This window comes from Eulemur rufifrons, chromosome 30 (genome assembly GCF_041146395.1).
Source record: "Eulemur rufifrons isolate Redbay chromosome 30, OSU_ERuf_1, whole genome shotgun sequence".
NCBI lineage: Eukaryota > Metazoa > Chordata > Mammalia > Primates > Lemuridae > Eulemur > Eulemur rufifrons.
The window spans coordinates 60718484-60736376 of record NC_091012.1 but is presented as its reverse complement, the minus strand read 5'-3'; the positions used below and the strand labels follow the sequence as shown (position 1 = coordinate 60736376).

The 17893-nt window shown below is 38.2% G+C and overlaps 1 protein-coding gene across 6 annotated transcripts in view; it reads left to right on the top strand.

Annotated features, from left to right (window-relative positions):
* The window catches only part of TMEM164 (transmembrane protein 164), a 161978-nt gene that overhangs the window by 46863 nt on the left and 97222 nt on the right, over nt 1–17893 (top strand). For 5 of the 6 annotated variants that reach the window (XM_069463101.1, XM_069463103.1, XM_069463105.1 and 2 more), the window contains one exon: nt 11851–11900. The exons of the other annotated variant lie outside the window; for it this stretch is intronic. In XM_069463101.1, coding sequence (XP_069319202.1) covers nt 11851–11900 — 50 coding nt within the window. The remainder of the gene's footprint in view (nt 1–11850; nt 11901–17893) is intronic. 6 annotated transcript variants of the gene reach the window in all.

Genomic DNA, 17893 nt, shown 5'->3' with positions numbered 1-17893 from the left:
TGAGAGGTAGGGTAATTTACCAATCAGTTTTATACTATCACTGGATGACAGGGTGCAGGAGAGACCTTTGTCAGCCAAACTGTGAGCTTCGTGCTGACAGGAACTGTGTCCTGCATCTCTTTGTGTCCAGAACCCCAGGAAGAACAAACGGAATCAGGTACTGGGCAATAGGTGCTTTTATTACATTCTCATTTTATACCTTAGTGGCACTGCGAGTGGTAGGTATTCTTATTCCTGTTTTAAAAGATGAGAAAACTGAGGCTTAAAGAGGTATAAAAAAAAGTCCCTTCTTTAAAAATATACCTGTCCCCCTAAAAAAAAAACTCCAACTTTGACCATAGTCATATAGTTCATTGGTGGCAGAGTTCTGCAGACGTTAGCTAGCCCATGTGGCTGTGACCCTGACATACTCGGTCTCCTTCCTTCAGAGAACTGAATACCATCCATCTCTGCCATGTGCTGGCCTAGGCTCTGTTACTTCAGAGTTTTCTTGAAGAGTTTTAAGGCAACCAGATCATCTTGTTCTAAATATTTTTCTGGGATTGAGGTCAAGGCAGCAGCACGATCCTCTCTTAAATGGGTCAGAGGAGGAGAACTCCTGTGGCTCCCCGAAAGGTCAAAGCTCTTTGTGCTCACCGCACCTTCTTCTCTTCCAGCTTGTGTCCTAGGCTGGGGGCTGGCCAGGGGGCAGAGGTAGACTTCATGTGTCCTGGGGGACTTTTATGTGAATGACACTATTAGTTACTATGTGGAGTGGAGGCACAGGGAATTCCACAGAAGACAAATTAGAAACAAAAGGTAGTATTGGCTACAAACATGACCTTTGGAATCAAGAGAGTTCTGGGTTCTAGGCCTGACTCTTTTCACTTACTTATTGTGTGACCTTAGGCAATTTACTTAATCTTTCTGTAGCTCAGTTTGGATGGACAATAATATCACTTATGTAATAGGATTCTTCTGAGGAATACATGAACTAACATGCAAGATGTTGACTGTAGTGCCAGGCACATAGTAAGCAGTCAGTAAGGACTAGTTGCTGCCGTTATTATTATTGTTGTTAATAACAGTATGAGACTAATCAAGTGATTAGTGTATAGTACCAGTTAAGTACCAATGATGTTCAGAAAAGGAATGATCAATTTGGGTGGGTTATCCAGGAAATCTCTGGAGGTGGAAGAAGTGGAATGAGATATGCCAGGTAGGGCAAATATGAAAGAGGGAGGCTAAGCTGAACTGGAGTGGGGATAAAAAGAAGAAACAAACTCAACGTCTGGCATCCTTGGACTCCACCACCAGCTCTCCTGTAGTCATAACCAGTACGTCCAGTCCTTTATGGCTCTCCATTTTGGAGAGTCCTTCATTAATGGTTGTACTTGTGAAGTGGTAGGGAGGGGGCCTAGTTGGCTGGCTGCTCTGGCTGAGCTTGAGGGTAGCTGTGTCTTGGTGGAGTTGATACAGGTCCTAATTCTGCAACTTGGTTTGTGGGTTCAAAGGCTAATTTTTGTCAGCTTACCCAGGGATGTTAATTTCTAACAGACTGAGTCATACTTCCCAACCTTACAAAAGACTCCTTGATAAACCATCAGGCCAAAGAATCAATTGATGATGAGAGTAAGACCTTTATAGAGATGAGAACACTTGTGCCTTTCAACCCTCTTTGATAGCAAGATTCCTCAAGCCAAATTAAATAAGGCTTGTTTGATAACCTAGAATTAGAACAAAATGGAGTTGAAGAGTCTCATGAGAGAGACCATGTAGGCTTTGGTAGGCCATCAAGACCTACCTATCCCTTTTTGCTTATCTGTCACAGCTTTGTAGTATGACCTGAATATGTGTCCTTTTCTCTCTTTCTAGTACTGGGGGCTCATCAGTAACACTTTTTCTCTTAGATGTTCCTGTTTTCTAATTCCATGCAAACACTCTGTGTGTGCTATGACCATGTTATTCTCTTGAGTTTCTTTGTGATCTTTTTGATAAGATTTGGAAATTGCCTACTTCTCAACAGCAATATATTAATAGTTACAGTGATTCTCTCATTGAATGCTCTTTTTGGCTTTGTTCCCAAATACTAGGGGTGTTTCTAAGCAGGGCCGCCACGAACGGCTATGCACTGCACAACCCTAGGAGAGGGTGCCATTCACATAGACTATAATTGAATGGCGCCACTAGGGTTGTGCAGTGCACAACCTACACAACTGTACTCGGTGGCCCTGGCATAATGTAATGTCAACGCTTTCTTCATCAAGGGCAAGGTATTGGGAGAAGCAGAGAGTACCAGTTTGGAACCATTCTCAGGGACTGAGATAGTGAGCTGCTGCTGTGACCAGGAAAGGAAAAAAGAAGTACAGTTGTGGCTTTGGGAGAATTATCCTCTGGCAGTGACAACCATCATATGGAAGCACTATTTACCTTCATTCTCTCCGTAAATAATTTTTTGAGAGCCTACTATGTGAGGGTTGAAGAACAGGGAAGGGTTTGCATAGGAGGGAACATTTGAATGGGGCTTTGTGAGAGAAGCAGAATATAAACATGTGAAGATGAGTTGGGAGGAGAGAATTTCAGGGGGAAAAATAGCGAGAGGAAAGACAAAGAAAACCACAAGGGGTATATGAGTAATGGTGAATAATTCATCTCAGTTGGATAGAAAGGCATTTGAGAGGGAGTAGTGAAGAATAATGCTGATGGGGGAGGGGGTCAGATGATGATGCAGGAGGGGAGGGACTTGAATGCCAGATTAAGGAGTTTGGGCCTTATTCACCAAGCAATAAGGACCTATCCAAAGTTTGTGGGGTTTAAAACAGCATTATTGAGATATAATTCACATACCATACAATTTACTCATTTAAACTGCAATTGAATTGTTTTTTGTGTGTTCACATGTATCTGCCGCCATCACCATAGTTAATTTAGAACATTTTCATTACCCCCCCCAAAAAACTTCCATACCATTTAGCTATTAAACCCCCCACCTACCTTCCTCTCTCCCAGCCCTAAGCAATGACTAATATACTTTCAGTTTCTATAGAATAGCCTATTCCTGACATTTCATATAAATGGGGTTGTTATAACGTGGTCTTTTTTTGACTGGCTTCTTTCACTTAGTATAATGTTTTTAAGGTTCATTTATGTTGTGCGTGTATCAGTACTTTGCTTTTTTATGCCAAATAATATTCCATTGTGTGGAAATACCACATTCTGTGTATCCATTTGTCTGTTGACGAACATTTGGGTTGTTTCCACGTTTTGGCTATTATGAATAATGCTGCTGTGAACATCTGTGTATAAGTTTTTGGTTGGACATAGGTTTTCATTTCATTTGGATATAGGAGTAGGATTGCTGAGTTATATGTGATAACTCTATGTTTAACCTTTTAACGAACTTCCAGGCTGTTTTCCAAAGTTGTAGCACCATTTTGTAGCCCCACCAATAGTGTATAAGGGTTTCTCCACATCCTTGTGAACACTTGTGATTGTCTTTATTTCAGCCATGCTAGTGGGTGTGAAGTGTTATCTCATTGAGGATTTGATTTGCATTTCCCTGATGACTAATGATGTTGAACATCTTTTCATGGGCATATTGGCCATTTGTATGTTTTCTTTGAGAAATGTCTATTCAAGGTTATGTGTCTTTTTATTGTTGAGTTTCAAGAGCTATTTATTCTGGATGCTAGACTCTTACCAGATATATGATTTACAATTTTTTTTCTTCCATTATGTGGGTTGTCTTTTTTACTTTATTAATAGTGTCCTTTGAAGCACAAAATATTTTAACTTTGGTGAAGTCCAATTCATCTGTTTTTCTTTTGTTGCTCATGCTTTTGGTATCACATCTTAGAATCCATTGCCAAATTCTAGGTCATGAAATTTATCCCTATAAATCCAGACTGTTGCAGCACCATTTCATAGGTTTTATAGTTTTTGCTCTTACATTTAGGTCTTTGATCGATTTTGAGTGAATTTTTATATATGGGTTGTGAGGTAGAGGTTTAATTTCATTCTTTTACATGTGGATAACCAGTTGTTCAGCAGCATCTGTTGAAGAGACTATTCTTTCCACTATTGAATGGTCTTGGTGCCCTTGTTCAAAATCAGTTGTGGGGGTTTATTTCTGGACTCTCAATTTTATTCTTTTGGTCTCTGTGTCTATCCTTATGCCAGTACTATACCGTTTTTGTTACTGTTGCTTTGTGGTAAGTTTTGAATAAGGTAGTGTGAGTCCTCCTACTTCTTTTCAAGGTCATTTTAGATGTTTGGGGTCCCTTGCATTTCCATATAAATTTTAGAATCAGATCGTCAGTTTCTACAAAAAAGTCAGCTGGGATTCTGATAATTACTGCTATGAATCTGTCATCTGAAATTTTTAAGGAGGAGTGTAACATGATCAGAGTGTTATTTTAAGAACAGAAACCTGGCCAGGCATGGTGGCTTATGCCTGTAATCCCAGAACTTTGAGAGACCAAGGCAGGATGATTGCTTGAGCATAGGAGTTTGTGACTAGCCCAAGCAACGTAGCGAGACCCTGTCTGTACAAAAAATTTTAAAGAATCAGCCGAGTGTGGTAGCACACACCTGTAGTTCCAGCTGCTTGGGAGGCTAAGGCAGGGGGATCACTTGAGCCCAGGAGTTGGAGGTTGCAGTGAGCTATGACTGTGCCACTGTACTCTAGCCTGGGTGACAGAGCAAGACCCTGTCTTTAAAAAAATGAATAGAAACCCAACAATACTGTATGAATTAAGAGTGAAAAAGGAGAGACATTCGATACCTGGAGATCAAATAGGAAACTGCTGTAGCAGTTCAAGAAAATGATAGGGTCTGAACTAGGAAAAGATAGTGAGGATGGATTTGAGATATGTTGAGAGGGTTGAAGTGACAAGATGGCAGAACTTGGGGACTGACTACATGAGGGGGCTGAGAAAGGGGTGGAACATCAAGGATAGCTCTGAGGTTTGAAGATAGGCTAATTGATTTAGATTTTGGTACCTGTTTTTAACTTTGTATTTTGAAATGATTTTTGACTTACAGAAGAATTGCAAAGATATTACTCCTGCCTACTCTTCACCCAGCTTCCCCTAATATTAACATCTTGCATAACTATGGTAAAATTATTAAAACTGAGAAATTAGCATGTATGCAATGCTATGTGAACTTGACTACAGATTTATTTAGATTTCACCAGTTTTTCCATAAGTGTCCTTTTTCTGTTGCAGGATCTAATCCAGGATCCCTAATTGCATTTAGTTGTCATGTCTCCTGAGTCCCCTCTAGTCTGTGATAGTTCCTTAGTCTTTGTCTGTTACAACCTTGACAATTTTGAAGAGTACTTGTCAGTTACTTTGTAGAATGCCCCTAATTTGGGTTTATCTGATGTTTTTTCATGATTTGATTGCGATTTTGCAATTTGGGCATCCAATAAGTTGATGATGCTATCAATGGTTCATACTTATTTTGTTCCTTATAATGTGCCAGGCACTTGAACTAGGTGCTTTAAGCATTCAATCCTTACAGTTACCCTATGAGATAGTGTTATTGTAATCCCCATTCACCAGATGAGGGAACTGAATTTAAGGGGTTAAATATCCTCTCCCTGAAGGCAGCTGGACAAGGAAGCCAAGTAACATACCAGAATGTTCTTATGCAAACATGGAATTAGAATAAGTGGAGTGAGATAAATTGAAATTTTAATATGAGCTGTTGCTGATGTGGCTCATAGTAGGGATAGATTTTCTGTTGAAATCAGAATAATTATAGCTATTATGTATTGAGTCCTAGCTATATGCTAGGCATTGTGCCAATTGCTTTTCTTGCTTTATCTCATTTGATCCTCTCCAAAACCTTGTGAGACACGGGTACTATTTTTATCACCATTTTACAGATGAAAATTCCTCCAATCTCTTGCCCAAGGCCACAGTGCTGCTAAGTGACAGAGCCAGCATGTGGATCCAAGTCTGTCTTGACTCTAAAGCCCGTAGTCTTAGCTACTTAGCAATGCTACCTATTCTGTTTCCATCCTCTTAATAGGGATGAATTTGCCAATGGGACGAGAAAACATGATATTTATGGGCTTGGGTGTCAACACTGCTTGGGTGTGGATACTACCAATTCTCTTTATTTGCAATTCTCTTTATTTTATATCTCAGTGGTTTGCAATTCTCTTTATTTTATATCTCAGTGGTCGGCCAACTCCATTCTTTCTTTAGCTGTAATTCAAGCAGGTTACAATCTGGTCTTTCAAGTCTGGGATTTTAAAGACTAACTCTTAGTAGACATTCTTATTTCCCTTTTATCTAAATTCTTGAGGGAAGCATCTTTGTAATCTCCTTAGACTGACAAAAATGGTAAATTCTGAGAAAGATGTAAACTGAGGGAAATAATGGGAAGACTGAGGATGGGCATTTAACTGTGGAGTGTAGGGAAGTTTTCCTGGAGAAAATGGTGCTCACTTGTGCATTTTAAGGGTAAATAAGAGTTAGCCATAAGAGGAAAGGTAGGAAAGCCATTCTGGAAGAGTGAATAGGATTAGTAATGGCACAACTTCTTGATGTTGGAGATTTAAATTTTAAAAACAAAATTACGAAAATATTAAGAAAACAATAAGTGACTCTATAATTCCAGGGTTGTAAAAGATTTTCAAAGCATGATATCCAGACAGATATCAAAGCATTATCCCATAAGGGAAATGACAAATACATCTGATTACATAAAGTTTAAAAAAGCTTCCACACATCAAAAAACTATCATAAGCAGAGCTGCAACAATAACAACCTGGGAAAAATATTTGCAATAAATGGCAAACAGTCTGTATTAAAAGTCATTAATATACTAAATATAAATAGCTCTTTATATAACCGAATAAAAAAAGAATACACCAGTTGAAAAATAGGCATAGTGCACAGATGGTCACATCCCAAAAGAAGAAATACAGCTGGCCAATAAACCTGTTAGAAAATAGTGTAACATTTCTGGTAATCCAAGACATGCAAATGAAAAATGATCAATCGTGTTTTGCCTTTTAAACAAATGATAACTACCAAATGATAATTACCTGTTGGCCAGGCTGCATCAGAAAACACATTCTCGTATGTTGCTTAAGGGAGAGTCAATTCAAATAACTTTTCTGGAGGGCAGTTTAGTACTGTGGATCAAAAGCCTTAAAATGGATATTCAATCCTTTGAAGATCTAGAAAGTCTACGAATGTGAACTAAGGGAATAGTAAAGGAACTGAAAATATTGACATAACTTACATGTGCAACAGGAGGATATTGGTTGAGTAAATCGTTGCATATCCATATAATTGAATACACTGAAGATATTGGAAAATGAGGTGGTAGAAGTGTATTGATTGACCTAAAGTATGATAAAGAGACTGTTTGGCATAATGCATGAGGCTGCCATGCTGGAGAGATAAGCGGGGTGCAGAGGAAAGAAGGCCTTGTTTGTCATGCTAAGGAACGTGAGCTTTTTCTGCAGGTACTAGCAAGCCATGGAAAGATTTAAAATGGTAGATCAGAGGGACATTTTAGATAGATCCCTCTTTGGAAGTGTGCCTGGAAGTAGGAGAACAATGAAGAGATTAATGCAGTGGTGATGAGAGGTGATGAGAGCCCTAGGGTAGGAGCATTAGTGGATAGAGCCATAAGACAGACTTTGGGCAGCCCGGTGAGTTAATCTTCCCCATGATGGGTAATGGTCATGTGCACTTGGCCTCAGGAATCCCCAGAGAGCTGCATGCCATCATTGGCAGTAGAGCCAGGAGGGCTGGGCCTGGGGAGATTGTGTGCTAGGCCAAACACCACTCTCCTGTACCTCTCTCACTCTCTGCTTCCCTTTCATTTGGTTTGCCCATGCCTCTTCACTATTTAACCTGGCTAGTGCCCCATTTAGGATGGTCTGTGGTGACTGCCCCCTCCCCCAATTACAGTTTTCATAGTACTAACAATTCCTCCTGTGAACAAAAGCTATCTTCTTTAGGTCTTGTGAAATGGGTTTTTTTTCTGAATCTATTGTTGAGGTGGAGCAAAAGTGGATGGGAGGATGAACAATGATGGCAGTGAACTTGGGACTAATACAACTATGGGGACAGGAACAGGAAGTAGAACACGTGACGGCCGAGAGGTTGTGTAGAGAAGGTGGGAACCTGGAGCCAGAGCAGTTCAGAGGTAGGGGATGAACTGGAACAGCAGCTGGTACCTACACTGGGTGCTGAGGAAAGGTGAATTTATAAGTTTTGGGGTAGGAGAACCTTGAAGTGGTACAGGGATTTTTCCTGGGGAAGCTGAGAGTGTGGTTTTGAATGGAACCTGTGGATTTTTTGGGGAAAAAACAGTCAAAAGACCTCAGTTTTGTAAGGATTCAAGGATTGCAAGTGCCCAAAAGACCTGGGGATGAGGCAGGTTGGAGCTAAAACGAGCCTGTCTTTGGGGAATGCTGGACTCACTCTGAAACTCATATGTGTAGACATAATTTGCTGCCCTGTTGGATTTGTGTTTTGAGGCATCTCACATTGTAGAGAGTAGATCTTACGAGCTGACTGGTGGCACAGGTGTGGGGCCGTTGGGTGACTCCCTGTGTGCCATGTGGTCAAGGGGCAGGGTTAGAGTCTAAAGAAAAGAAGCCCCCACGAGGCCTGATTCGTGTCAGGTGTGTGGTGGAAAGTGCACTGAACTGGCAGTTAGGGGACCTGGGTTCTCATCAGAAGGTTTTTCAGAACCCGTCCGCCTTAGTTTCTTCATCTCTAAAGTGGGGTTTAATAAGATAGCCCTGCCTGCCTCCCAGGCGATGGGAGAGTGGAAGTGCTCTGTAGCACTTCTCTGTATGCCACTTGCTCATGCTCTGTGCTTCAGGTGCTGAGCTGGGCAGATTTCAGCATGAATGCAAAGTGCCAGGTTGGTGCTGGGATATGCTCAGATACTTTATTATCTTCCCACTGTCCTTGTTTGTACTTCCAAGTGTCCTCTCGTCCCACTCTGTTTGCAGCCGAAGGGATAGTTTAGCTTTCTGTCTGCTAGTATGAAACACATGCTACCAAAATTTGGAGGCTGTTAGCAGCCAACCAAGGATGAAAGCAGGGTTGTTTACAGGTCAAGGCTGGGGGCCCTTGGGCCTCTGAATTAAAATGTTATTTTCATGTGGCTCTATTGGCTAATGGCGATTATGGATGCGACGCTAGCATGACAAAGCAAAGAAATTCAGTATCATAAATCTTTGAAGTTGCTAAAGGAGGCCATGAGTTTACTGGAAATGGAATGTGATGAATTTGAGGTCCTTTTTCAAATCTGCTGATTTGATATGTGTACATGTATCTGATTTAAAGATTGCTTGAAAAAGATACCCTCTCTCCTGGTGATGCGAATAGACAGACAAGATGAGAAAGGCCAAAGTAATGATTAGAATGACTTGCCCACATGACAGTAACTATTGGAAAACTCACTTAGAGTCAAGACTAGATTAGCTGCCTCAAAAGAAGTTAGATCCTTGGCTGATGGAATAACAGAACAACTTACTGGGTTGGGACTGGAGGCTCGTTCCCTTTAGTAGGTTCCTGGGCTTCTGGCATAGGGAAGTTGTAGATAAGAACCAGCCAAATGGATTTATAAAGGAAATTTTCCCCCAAGAGTCTGCACATCTTCTCTTGGCTGTGGGTATAGAAAGGTAAAATTTAACTGTAGCGCCCAGTGTTGCACTTTTACTTCTCTGTTTATCACGTTGGAAGTGTCTTGGGTATTCCAGAAGCTCAGGAAGGCTGCTGGCATGACACTTCTGTGATTCCAGAAGTATTGAGGATCTTTCCAAAGTGGTTGGGGCCCCTATCTCCTCTCTCTATACTGTAGCTTCTGAGTGTAGCCTTTGATGGGCCTGATGCTGGGTAACTATGTGCAGCCTCCAACTTGGTCCCTTGGCTAAGGTGAGTAACTTTACTGCTGGGTCAAGGGTAAAGAATACCAGCTTTGTTTATTTCTTTCTTGGACTGTTCCTGAGGGGTGGGGTGGGAGTGGGGATAAATTAATGTTTGGATAATTGAAATTCCAAGTCTACAATCCTTATACAAAATCATTAGGGCCATATGTATTTCAGAAATCAGAATTTTCTGGATTTTAGAAAGACAATACAGTACATGTAGAATATTTTACATATACTCCCAGTGGGGTTTGGAGCAGTACCGCACAATCAAATACATTATTATTTTTGTGGAAAACATGAATATTCACCATAAGTGGAATAAATAAAGTCTATAAATGCCTTACCGTAGTTCATGTCATGTTTTGCTATCACAGTAGCTTTGCAAAAAGACAAACGTTCAGTTTTTTAGAGCTTTTTGGATTTGGGGATTGCCAATAAAGGATTGTGGACCTGTAATTATCATTAGCTTTATACTTTTAATCAACTTGATCGTAGGGGAAAAGGCATGTTTTCAATGGCTGTTTCCATGGAGGGGCTATTTAGTGAGGTATCACGCAGGTGATGGACTCCTGACCATGTTCTTTTTAAGAGCCTTTCTCTTTTCCATGCTTCTTTCTCTTCCTCTTGGCAGGGATTCAAGTAGGTGTCCTTCCTTATAGTGATTTTCCTTATAGTACTCTTTTCTTCTAAATGTGGACTCTGAGAGAACTGAAGACCATTCAAATTCTAAAGAACATATACATGCCAAAGCCAACAAGCCTGTAATGCAGATAATATATATTAATAAGAGCTCTCAACAAGATAGGAACACATGCCAGTGATTTCTAAACTATACCATTAAGTCACTATAGGTGAAGGAACTCTCTAGAAACATGACTTTCACTCTTGTGTCAATCCTTAGTCTTGCTGAATGTCTTTGACTCCTGTAGTAGTTCAGTCCAAGGTCAAAAATTCAGCATATCAGGCTGTCAGGAGTGGTTGAATCTCCTGAGGCATTTGTTAAACATGCAGATTCCTGGGGTCCCTTACTTGTGGAACCAGAACTCTTAATGGGGAACCCAGGAATGTATGTTTAACTAGCTCTTCCAGGGAGTTTTCTTTTGTCCTTCTTGATGTTTGAGAACTACTGTATGGGTGAAGGTCAAACTGCCACAGCTGCAGGTTTTCAAAGGTTATAACCCAGGCCTAGGTCACACCAAGTATCAGGGAACTGAATTGATGTCTTTCTTAGAATGACAAGGCTATTTTTGTTTGGTTTGACCTGGGAGGAGAATGGAAGAGTAAAAACACCTAGGCATGCCTTGAAACAAAAGAATTGAATCAAAGGGAGCTTTTAGAACCTGGGGGTGGCAGTTTGATAGGGTTGCCAGATAAAATACAGGATGCCCAGTTAAATGCGAATTCTACATAAACAATGGATATGTTTTATATAAATATGTTCCATGAAATATTTAGGATGTACTTATAGCAAAACATTATTCATTGTTTATCTGGAACTCACATTTAACTGGGCATCCTGTATTTTTATTTGCTAAATTTGGCAATGCTTAGTATTGATAAACCCATCTTCTCCCATGGAAGGCAAACCAGATGGCGTGTGTGTGTGTGTGTGTGTGTGTGTGTGTTCCAGGCTCAGAATCTATTTTTACCTGTCCTGGGTTAAAAAGCTTCTAAGACTCACTACTTGTGTAATATTGAAATTGAAGCATTGAAAATTTGAGTCTTGTCATTTCCTTCTGTCTCTCTCACACACGTGTGCACACGCACACACATGCATGCATGTGCAAACAAACATGTACTTTGGAAAACCACCGGCTTGCCTTTTTAAAATTTTTATGTGGCATTTTTTGTGTTAGCGTTTTAGTTATTTTTTGTTTGTTATTGTTAAAATAACATTGTGTCACTGTGTCCAGCATTTTGCTTGCTAACTATTCTTAATTCTTCAATTGCAGATCTTTCTCCTGGCCTGCCCTCCGTGTCGGGGAGCTATCGTCATCTTCAAGTAAGAGAAAATTGTTTTTGGCTCTATTGCCCTTGCTATTCAGACTATTTTTGTCTGTTTGATAACAAAAGATGATGGGCACATTGCTGCAAACACCGTGGGCTTGCACCACTTTGTCTCTGAAATTTCCCAAAGGACAACAAAAGTCTATGAGGGCCCACTGAGAAAGGGAAATGTTGTATGTGGAGATGTGATTTTGTCAAGCCCTGACAAATCCTTTTTCGTAAATCCTTGTGGTGGGGGTTGTCTGGCCAAGGCATGTTCCTTTGGAAAGTTGCTGCCCTGCTGAAGTTTCTCTTGAGAGCATGCTAGGGGCCAGACAGCTTCTCTCCTCTCAAGAATCTTGATTTTGTTATCCTACTGCTCCACTGAGGATATGGTTCTTCACATTGAAGGGCATTGTTTTTATGTTTTTTTTTTTCCTTAAAGTACAAATTAAAGTGAGGAGAGAAAAATATCACCTTATTACAAGTCCTGACTTTCATAAAAATAGCAAGCATCAAATCTATTAAGGTATATTGCAGGCAAACCGTGTTTCTCTAAAGGCAAGTTTACTTAAATGAAATTATCAAGAGTCCTGGAACCCTCATTTTAACTGTGAGTTGTGACCATCTCACTTATCAAACCTTTTATTAGAGTTGCTAATGAGAAGCTAAATCAACGGAATTAATTTCATCTCTTTTCCTCTTCCTTAACCCCCATTTTGGAGCTGTTCCTGAGCAGTGAAATGGCCGCAAGCCAGAAGGAAGGAACAGGAAGTAAAGAGCCTAGCAGATTCTTGGATAATTGAGAGTGGTGTAAATGGCTTTCTGATTTACTTAAGTCATTAAAGTGTTAGATAGGGGGAAAAGGACCCCATTTGCTGTTTCAAATAGCTCCTTGAAATAGCCACTTAGTCTCTTGCCTTAGGTGAGTAACTTTCTGCTAGATGAGGGGTAATGGATCCTGATTTCATATATTTCTTTACTCGGACAGCTCCTAAGGGAAAGGGGTATTTAACCCTGTTTCCCTCCCTTGATTTTCCAAAATGAGCTCAATTACTCAGTGTAATGTTTTTAAAGTAACATTTATTGGCTTTATTTCATTTTTAAATGAAATAAAATCTACAATTCTCATTACAGAAAATACAGAGACATATAAAGAAGAAAATAAACATCACCCTTAATGCCACCACCAAGAGATAACTTTGGTTATTGCTTTTCTTTTTTTAATAAGCAGAGATCATATTATGTATTGAGGTATTTATTGTATCTTTTCTAAATTTAATTCAATTTATTATTTATACATTTATAGACATGTATAAATATGATGAATGGATTTATTTTTTTATAGTGGTCCTTTTTTTCTGTTCCTGTTTTTTGTTTGCTTCCTAGCTCTCTCTGCCTTTTCACACCATTTTTGCATCTTACATATTACCAAACCAGTATGTACCTTTCCGAATTTTCCCCATGCACATAGGTTCTCTCTCTTTGTCCCCTTCTCTTTCTCTCACTCACACACACATGCACACACACATGGCGGTTTTGCAATGTTTTGTTTGTTGTTTGTTTTACAAAAATAGGATCTTATATATACGTCTTGGTTTTTCACTCAACAATATCTTACAAATCTATCAAAGTCTATTGTTATAATTTTATTCTTTTACCAGGATGCAAAATATTTCACAGATTCACAACAGTTTATTCAGCCATTCCTCTACTAATAAACATTTACTTTCTTTCCAGATTTCTGCCACTATAATCAGTGCTGAAATAAACATCACTGTGCATATGCCTTTATATATTGTTGCTTTCAATTTAGATAGATAGATGGATGTAGATAAGGTTTATAGATATATATGGATATTTATAGATAAGATATATTTATGTTAAGAGGTGTTGTCTTATTTACAAAGATAGGCTGTTATACTTCACTTTTTGCTTTTGTATGTAATATATGAGATTATTCTTTTCTTAATATACCTATCAGCAACAGATGTTATGGTTCTTTTATAATTTTGACAATCTAGATATAACTCCTTGGCTACTAGTGAATTCCAGTATTATCTCATTTTTTTGTTCAATTAAATTTGTTCTTCTTTGAATTGTCTATTCATATCATCTGCCCATTTTCCTATGAGCTGTTTATATTTGTCTTCATTTGTAATACCTCTTGGTATATCTTAGATATTAGCCCTTTGTCTGACATCATTATAGATATCTTTCCCAAATCTATATGTATTTATTTTGCTGATGGTATATATTTCCATATACTTTTTTATATTTTTTATGTCCAAATACGATTCTTTTCTTGTATAGCTTCCGGGTTTCCAGTCTTGGTTAAGATTGGTTCTTAATGATGGGTAACCATTTGTACTAGAGTAATACATTAAATAATCCCTACTTTGCCTGTGACCAGAACTACCATTTTTTTGGGCTATTAAATGTTTTACATATTAGGATCTACTTACAGATTCTCCATTCTGTTGCATCTGTTTATCTATTCATGTATCCAAATCATATTAATTATATTACCTTTTAAAAATATTTCTCTTGACTATTCTTTGGCACTTTTTCCTACGTAGAAATTATAAGATCACTTTTACTCACCCTCTTCTCCCAAGCCCTATTGGAAATCTAATTAGAATTACATTAAGTTTATATTTCAGTTTTTAAATTACATGGCTTCTTTTATCTAAGAAATGGTATTTCTTTCTACTTGTTGAGATCTTATTTTATGTCTTTTGATTAGATTTATCTTTTTTTTCATATCTGCCCTATGCCTTTTTTGATACATTTATTCCTCAAGAACTTATGGCTTTTTCCCCCTGTTTTGAGTGGAATATTTTTCCTCTTTCTATTCCTAAGTGCTTCTTGCTAGAATAGTAAAAGGTTATTGATTTAAACAATATTTACCTTCTCTCTGGCTATCTTAATCAAATTCTCTTGTAAATTCTGGTAAATTTTATTTTAGTTTTGTCTCTTCTTTCTGATGGCTGTACCAGTTGTTTCATTTTTTGCTACATTTGCTAGATACTCAAAGACAGAGTTAAATAAAATGGTGCTGGTAGGCTGCTCTGCTTAAAAATTATTTTAAATTGAAATGTTTTCTGTGTTCTTCCATATTTACTGTTGGTATTTGCTAAATAGTCTATTATATTTAAATAGCTTTCACATTTACTTACAGATTTTTTTAAAGAGGGGGAATGGTTGCTATATTTTATCACATGCTTTTTCAACATTTATTGATCATGTGGGTTTTTTTCACTTAAGCTTTTGATACAACTAATTATTGCAATGATAGATTTTCTGGTTTTGAACCACTTTTAAAATACTGAAATAAGCCCTGCTGATCATAGTATATTATTATTTTGATACATTGCTGGATGCTATTTGTCAATGTTTTATTTAGAACCTTGCTTCAGTATTCATAAGTGAGATTAGAGTCATTTTTTTTGTATTCTTTTCATCAGGTTTAAGGATTAAGGTTATGGTGGCCATGTAAAATGTGCTGGTTCTTCTTCTCTGGCCTGGAATACTTTAATTACCTGAGAAATTATGTGTCCTTTAAAGGTCAGATAAAACTCATCTGTGAAGCCATCTGGTCTTGGTGCCTTTTTCAGTGGGTAGACCTTTCCAGTGTGTTCTGTGGTAATCAGTCTATTCAAATCTTTTTGGGTCTATTTTGATCATTTGTATTTTGTTGGGAAATTAATCCACTTCTAAGTTTTCAAATTTGTTGCCATAAATTTAGTTGAGCATGTAGTATCCTCTTATTTTATAATTTAAAAAATGTCTCCTCATCTGTAGTCATGTCTTTCTTGGAATTAATCTTGTCTGTTTTTCTGCTGTCTATTCTATATTTAAATCAGGTTAGCAAGCACTTTATTTTTGGTCACTTCACAGAACCATATTTTGGATTTATTTATCCTTTCTACCTTATTTCATTTATTTTTTTCTATTTAATTTTCCGCTTTTATCTTTACTGATTCCCTCTACCTGTTTTTTCCCCAATCTCTCAAGACAAGTATTTATTCCTTTACTTTTCTGTTTTCTTTAATTACAGTTTTCTATTCTGCTTTGTTCACTTAATGATATCATAAGTTTTCCTCATTTTCTTGTAAACTTTTTATCCATATCATTTTTATTTATTTTATTTTCTTATGTTTTTTGAGACAGAGTCTCACTCTGTCGCCTGGGCTAGAGTGCCATGGTGTCAGCCCAGCTCACAGCAACCTCAAACTCCTGCTTTCAAGCAATCCTACTGCCTCAGCCTCCTGAGTAGCTGGGACTTACAGGTGCGTGCCACCATGCCCGGCTAATTTTTTCTATTTTTAGTAGAAATGAGGTCTCATACTTGCTCAGGGCTCAGGATGGTCTCGAACTCCTGAGCCCAAGAGATCCTCCCGCTTTGGCCTCCCAGAGTGCTAGGATTATAGGCGTGAGCCACTATGCCTAGCCACCATATCATTTTTAAATTAAACTTTATATTTTGAGATTATATATGTAATTATAGCATGAGGGGACTTCAAAAAGTTTGTGGAAAATGGAATTAAAAGATAAAAATAAAACATATAAACTTTATTTCTCAACATAAGCTTTAAAGAGTTTAAGACACTTTTGTAAGCAATGATACCAGCAATTTAGTCCATCCCTAAAGAGCTGAGGGTCCTAGGAACTTAGGTGTGTCAAAGAAGTCTTTTTTAAATTATTAACTGAAGAAAGTGGGTGCCATTTACAGATTTTTCAGTTTAGTAAACAAAATGAAGTCAGAAGGAGCCAAATCAGGACTGTAAGGTAATGTCTAATGATTTCCCATTGACCCTCTCACAAAACTGCACTTATTTGATGAGAGGAATGAGCAGGAGCATTGTCGTGGTGGAGAAGGACTCCCTGGTGAAGCTTTCCTGGGCATTTTTCTGCTAAAGCTTTGGCTAACTTTCTCAAAACACTCCCATAATAAGCAGATGTTATCATCCTTTGGCCCTCCAAAAAAAATCGAGCAAAATGCCTTGAGCATCCCAAAAAACTATTACCATGAAATTTGCTGTTGACTAGTCTGCTTTTGCTTTGACTGGACCACTTATACCTTTTCATTGCTTTGATTATGCATTGTCTTCAGGATCAGACTGGTAAAGCCATGTTTCATCTCCTGTTACAGTTCTTTGAAGAAATGCTTCAGGATCTTGATCCCACTGTTAAAAAATTTCCAGTAAAAGCTCTGCTCTTATATACAGCTGATCTGGGCGCAATGATTGTGGCACCTATTGAATGGAAAGTTTGTTCAACTTTATTTTTTCAGTCAGAATTGTGTAAGTTGAGCCAATTGAGATGTCTATGGTATTGGCTATTGTTTCTGCTGTTAGTTGTTGGTCCTCTTCAGTTACAGTACGAACAAGATGGACTTTTTCCTCGAAAATTGATATGGATGGTGTGCCTCATCTTCAACATCAACATCATCTCATCCCTTATTAAACTGAGTTATCTATTTGTAAGCCAATGATTTCTTTGGGGGCATTGTCCCCATAATTTTTTTGTAAAGCATCAGTGATTTTACCATTCTTTCACCCAGGCTTCACCATAAATTTGCTGTTTGTTCTTGCTTTAATTTTAGCAGAATTCATGTTGCTCTGGTAGGCGTTCTTTCAAACTGATGTCTTATCCTTCTTAGTGCCTCAAACTATATCCCGTTCAGATATGTTACAGCAAGTACCAGTTTATTTTTGTGCAAAAAAATTTTGAAATCCATGCATAGTTTTTTCATAATATACATTTTCTATGAACTTTTTGAAGACCTCTTGCATATTAAATATAATAATATAATACTATAGATGCAGTTGTCAGAAAAAAATGTAGAGAAATACCATGTACCTTTTACTTAGTTTCCTCCAGTGGTAACCTCTTACAAAACTATAATATAGTATTTCAGCCAGGATATTGACATTGATACAGTCTGATATAGCAGAACAATTGTATCACTGTTAGGATCTCTCCTGTTGTCCCCTTATAGCCACA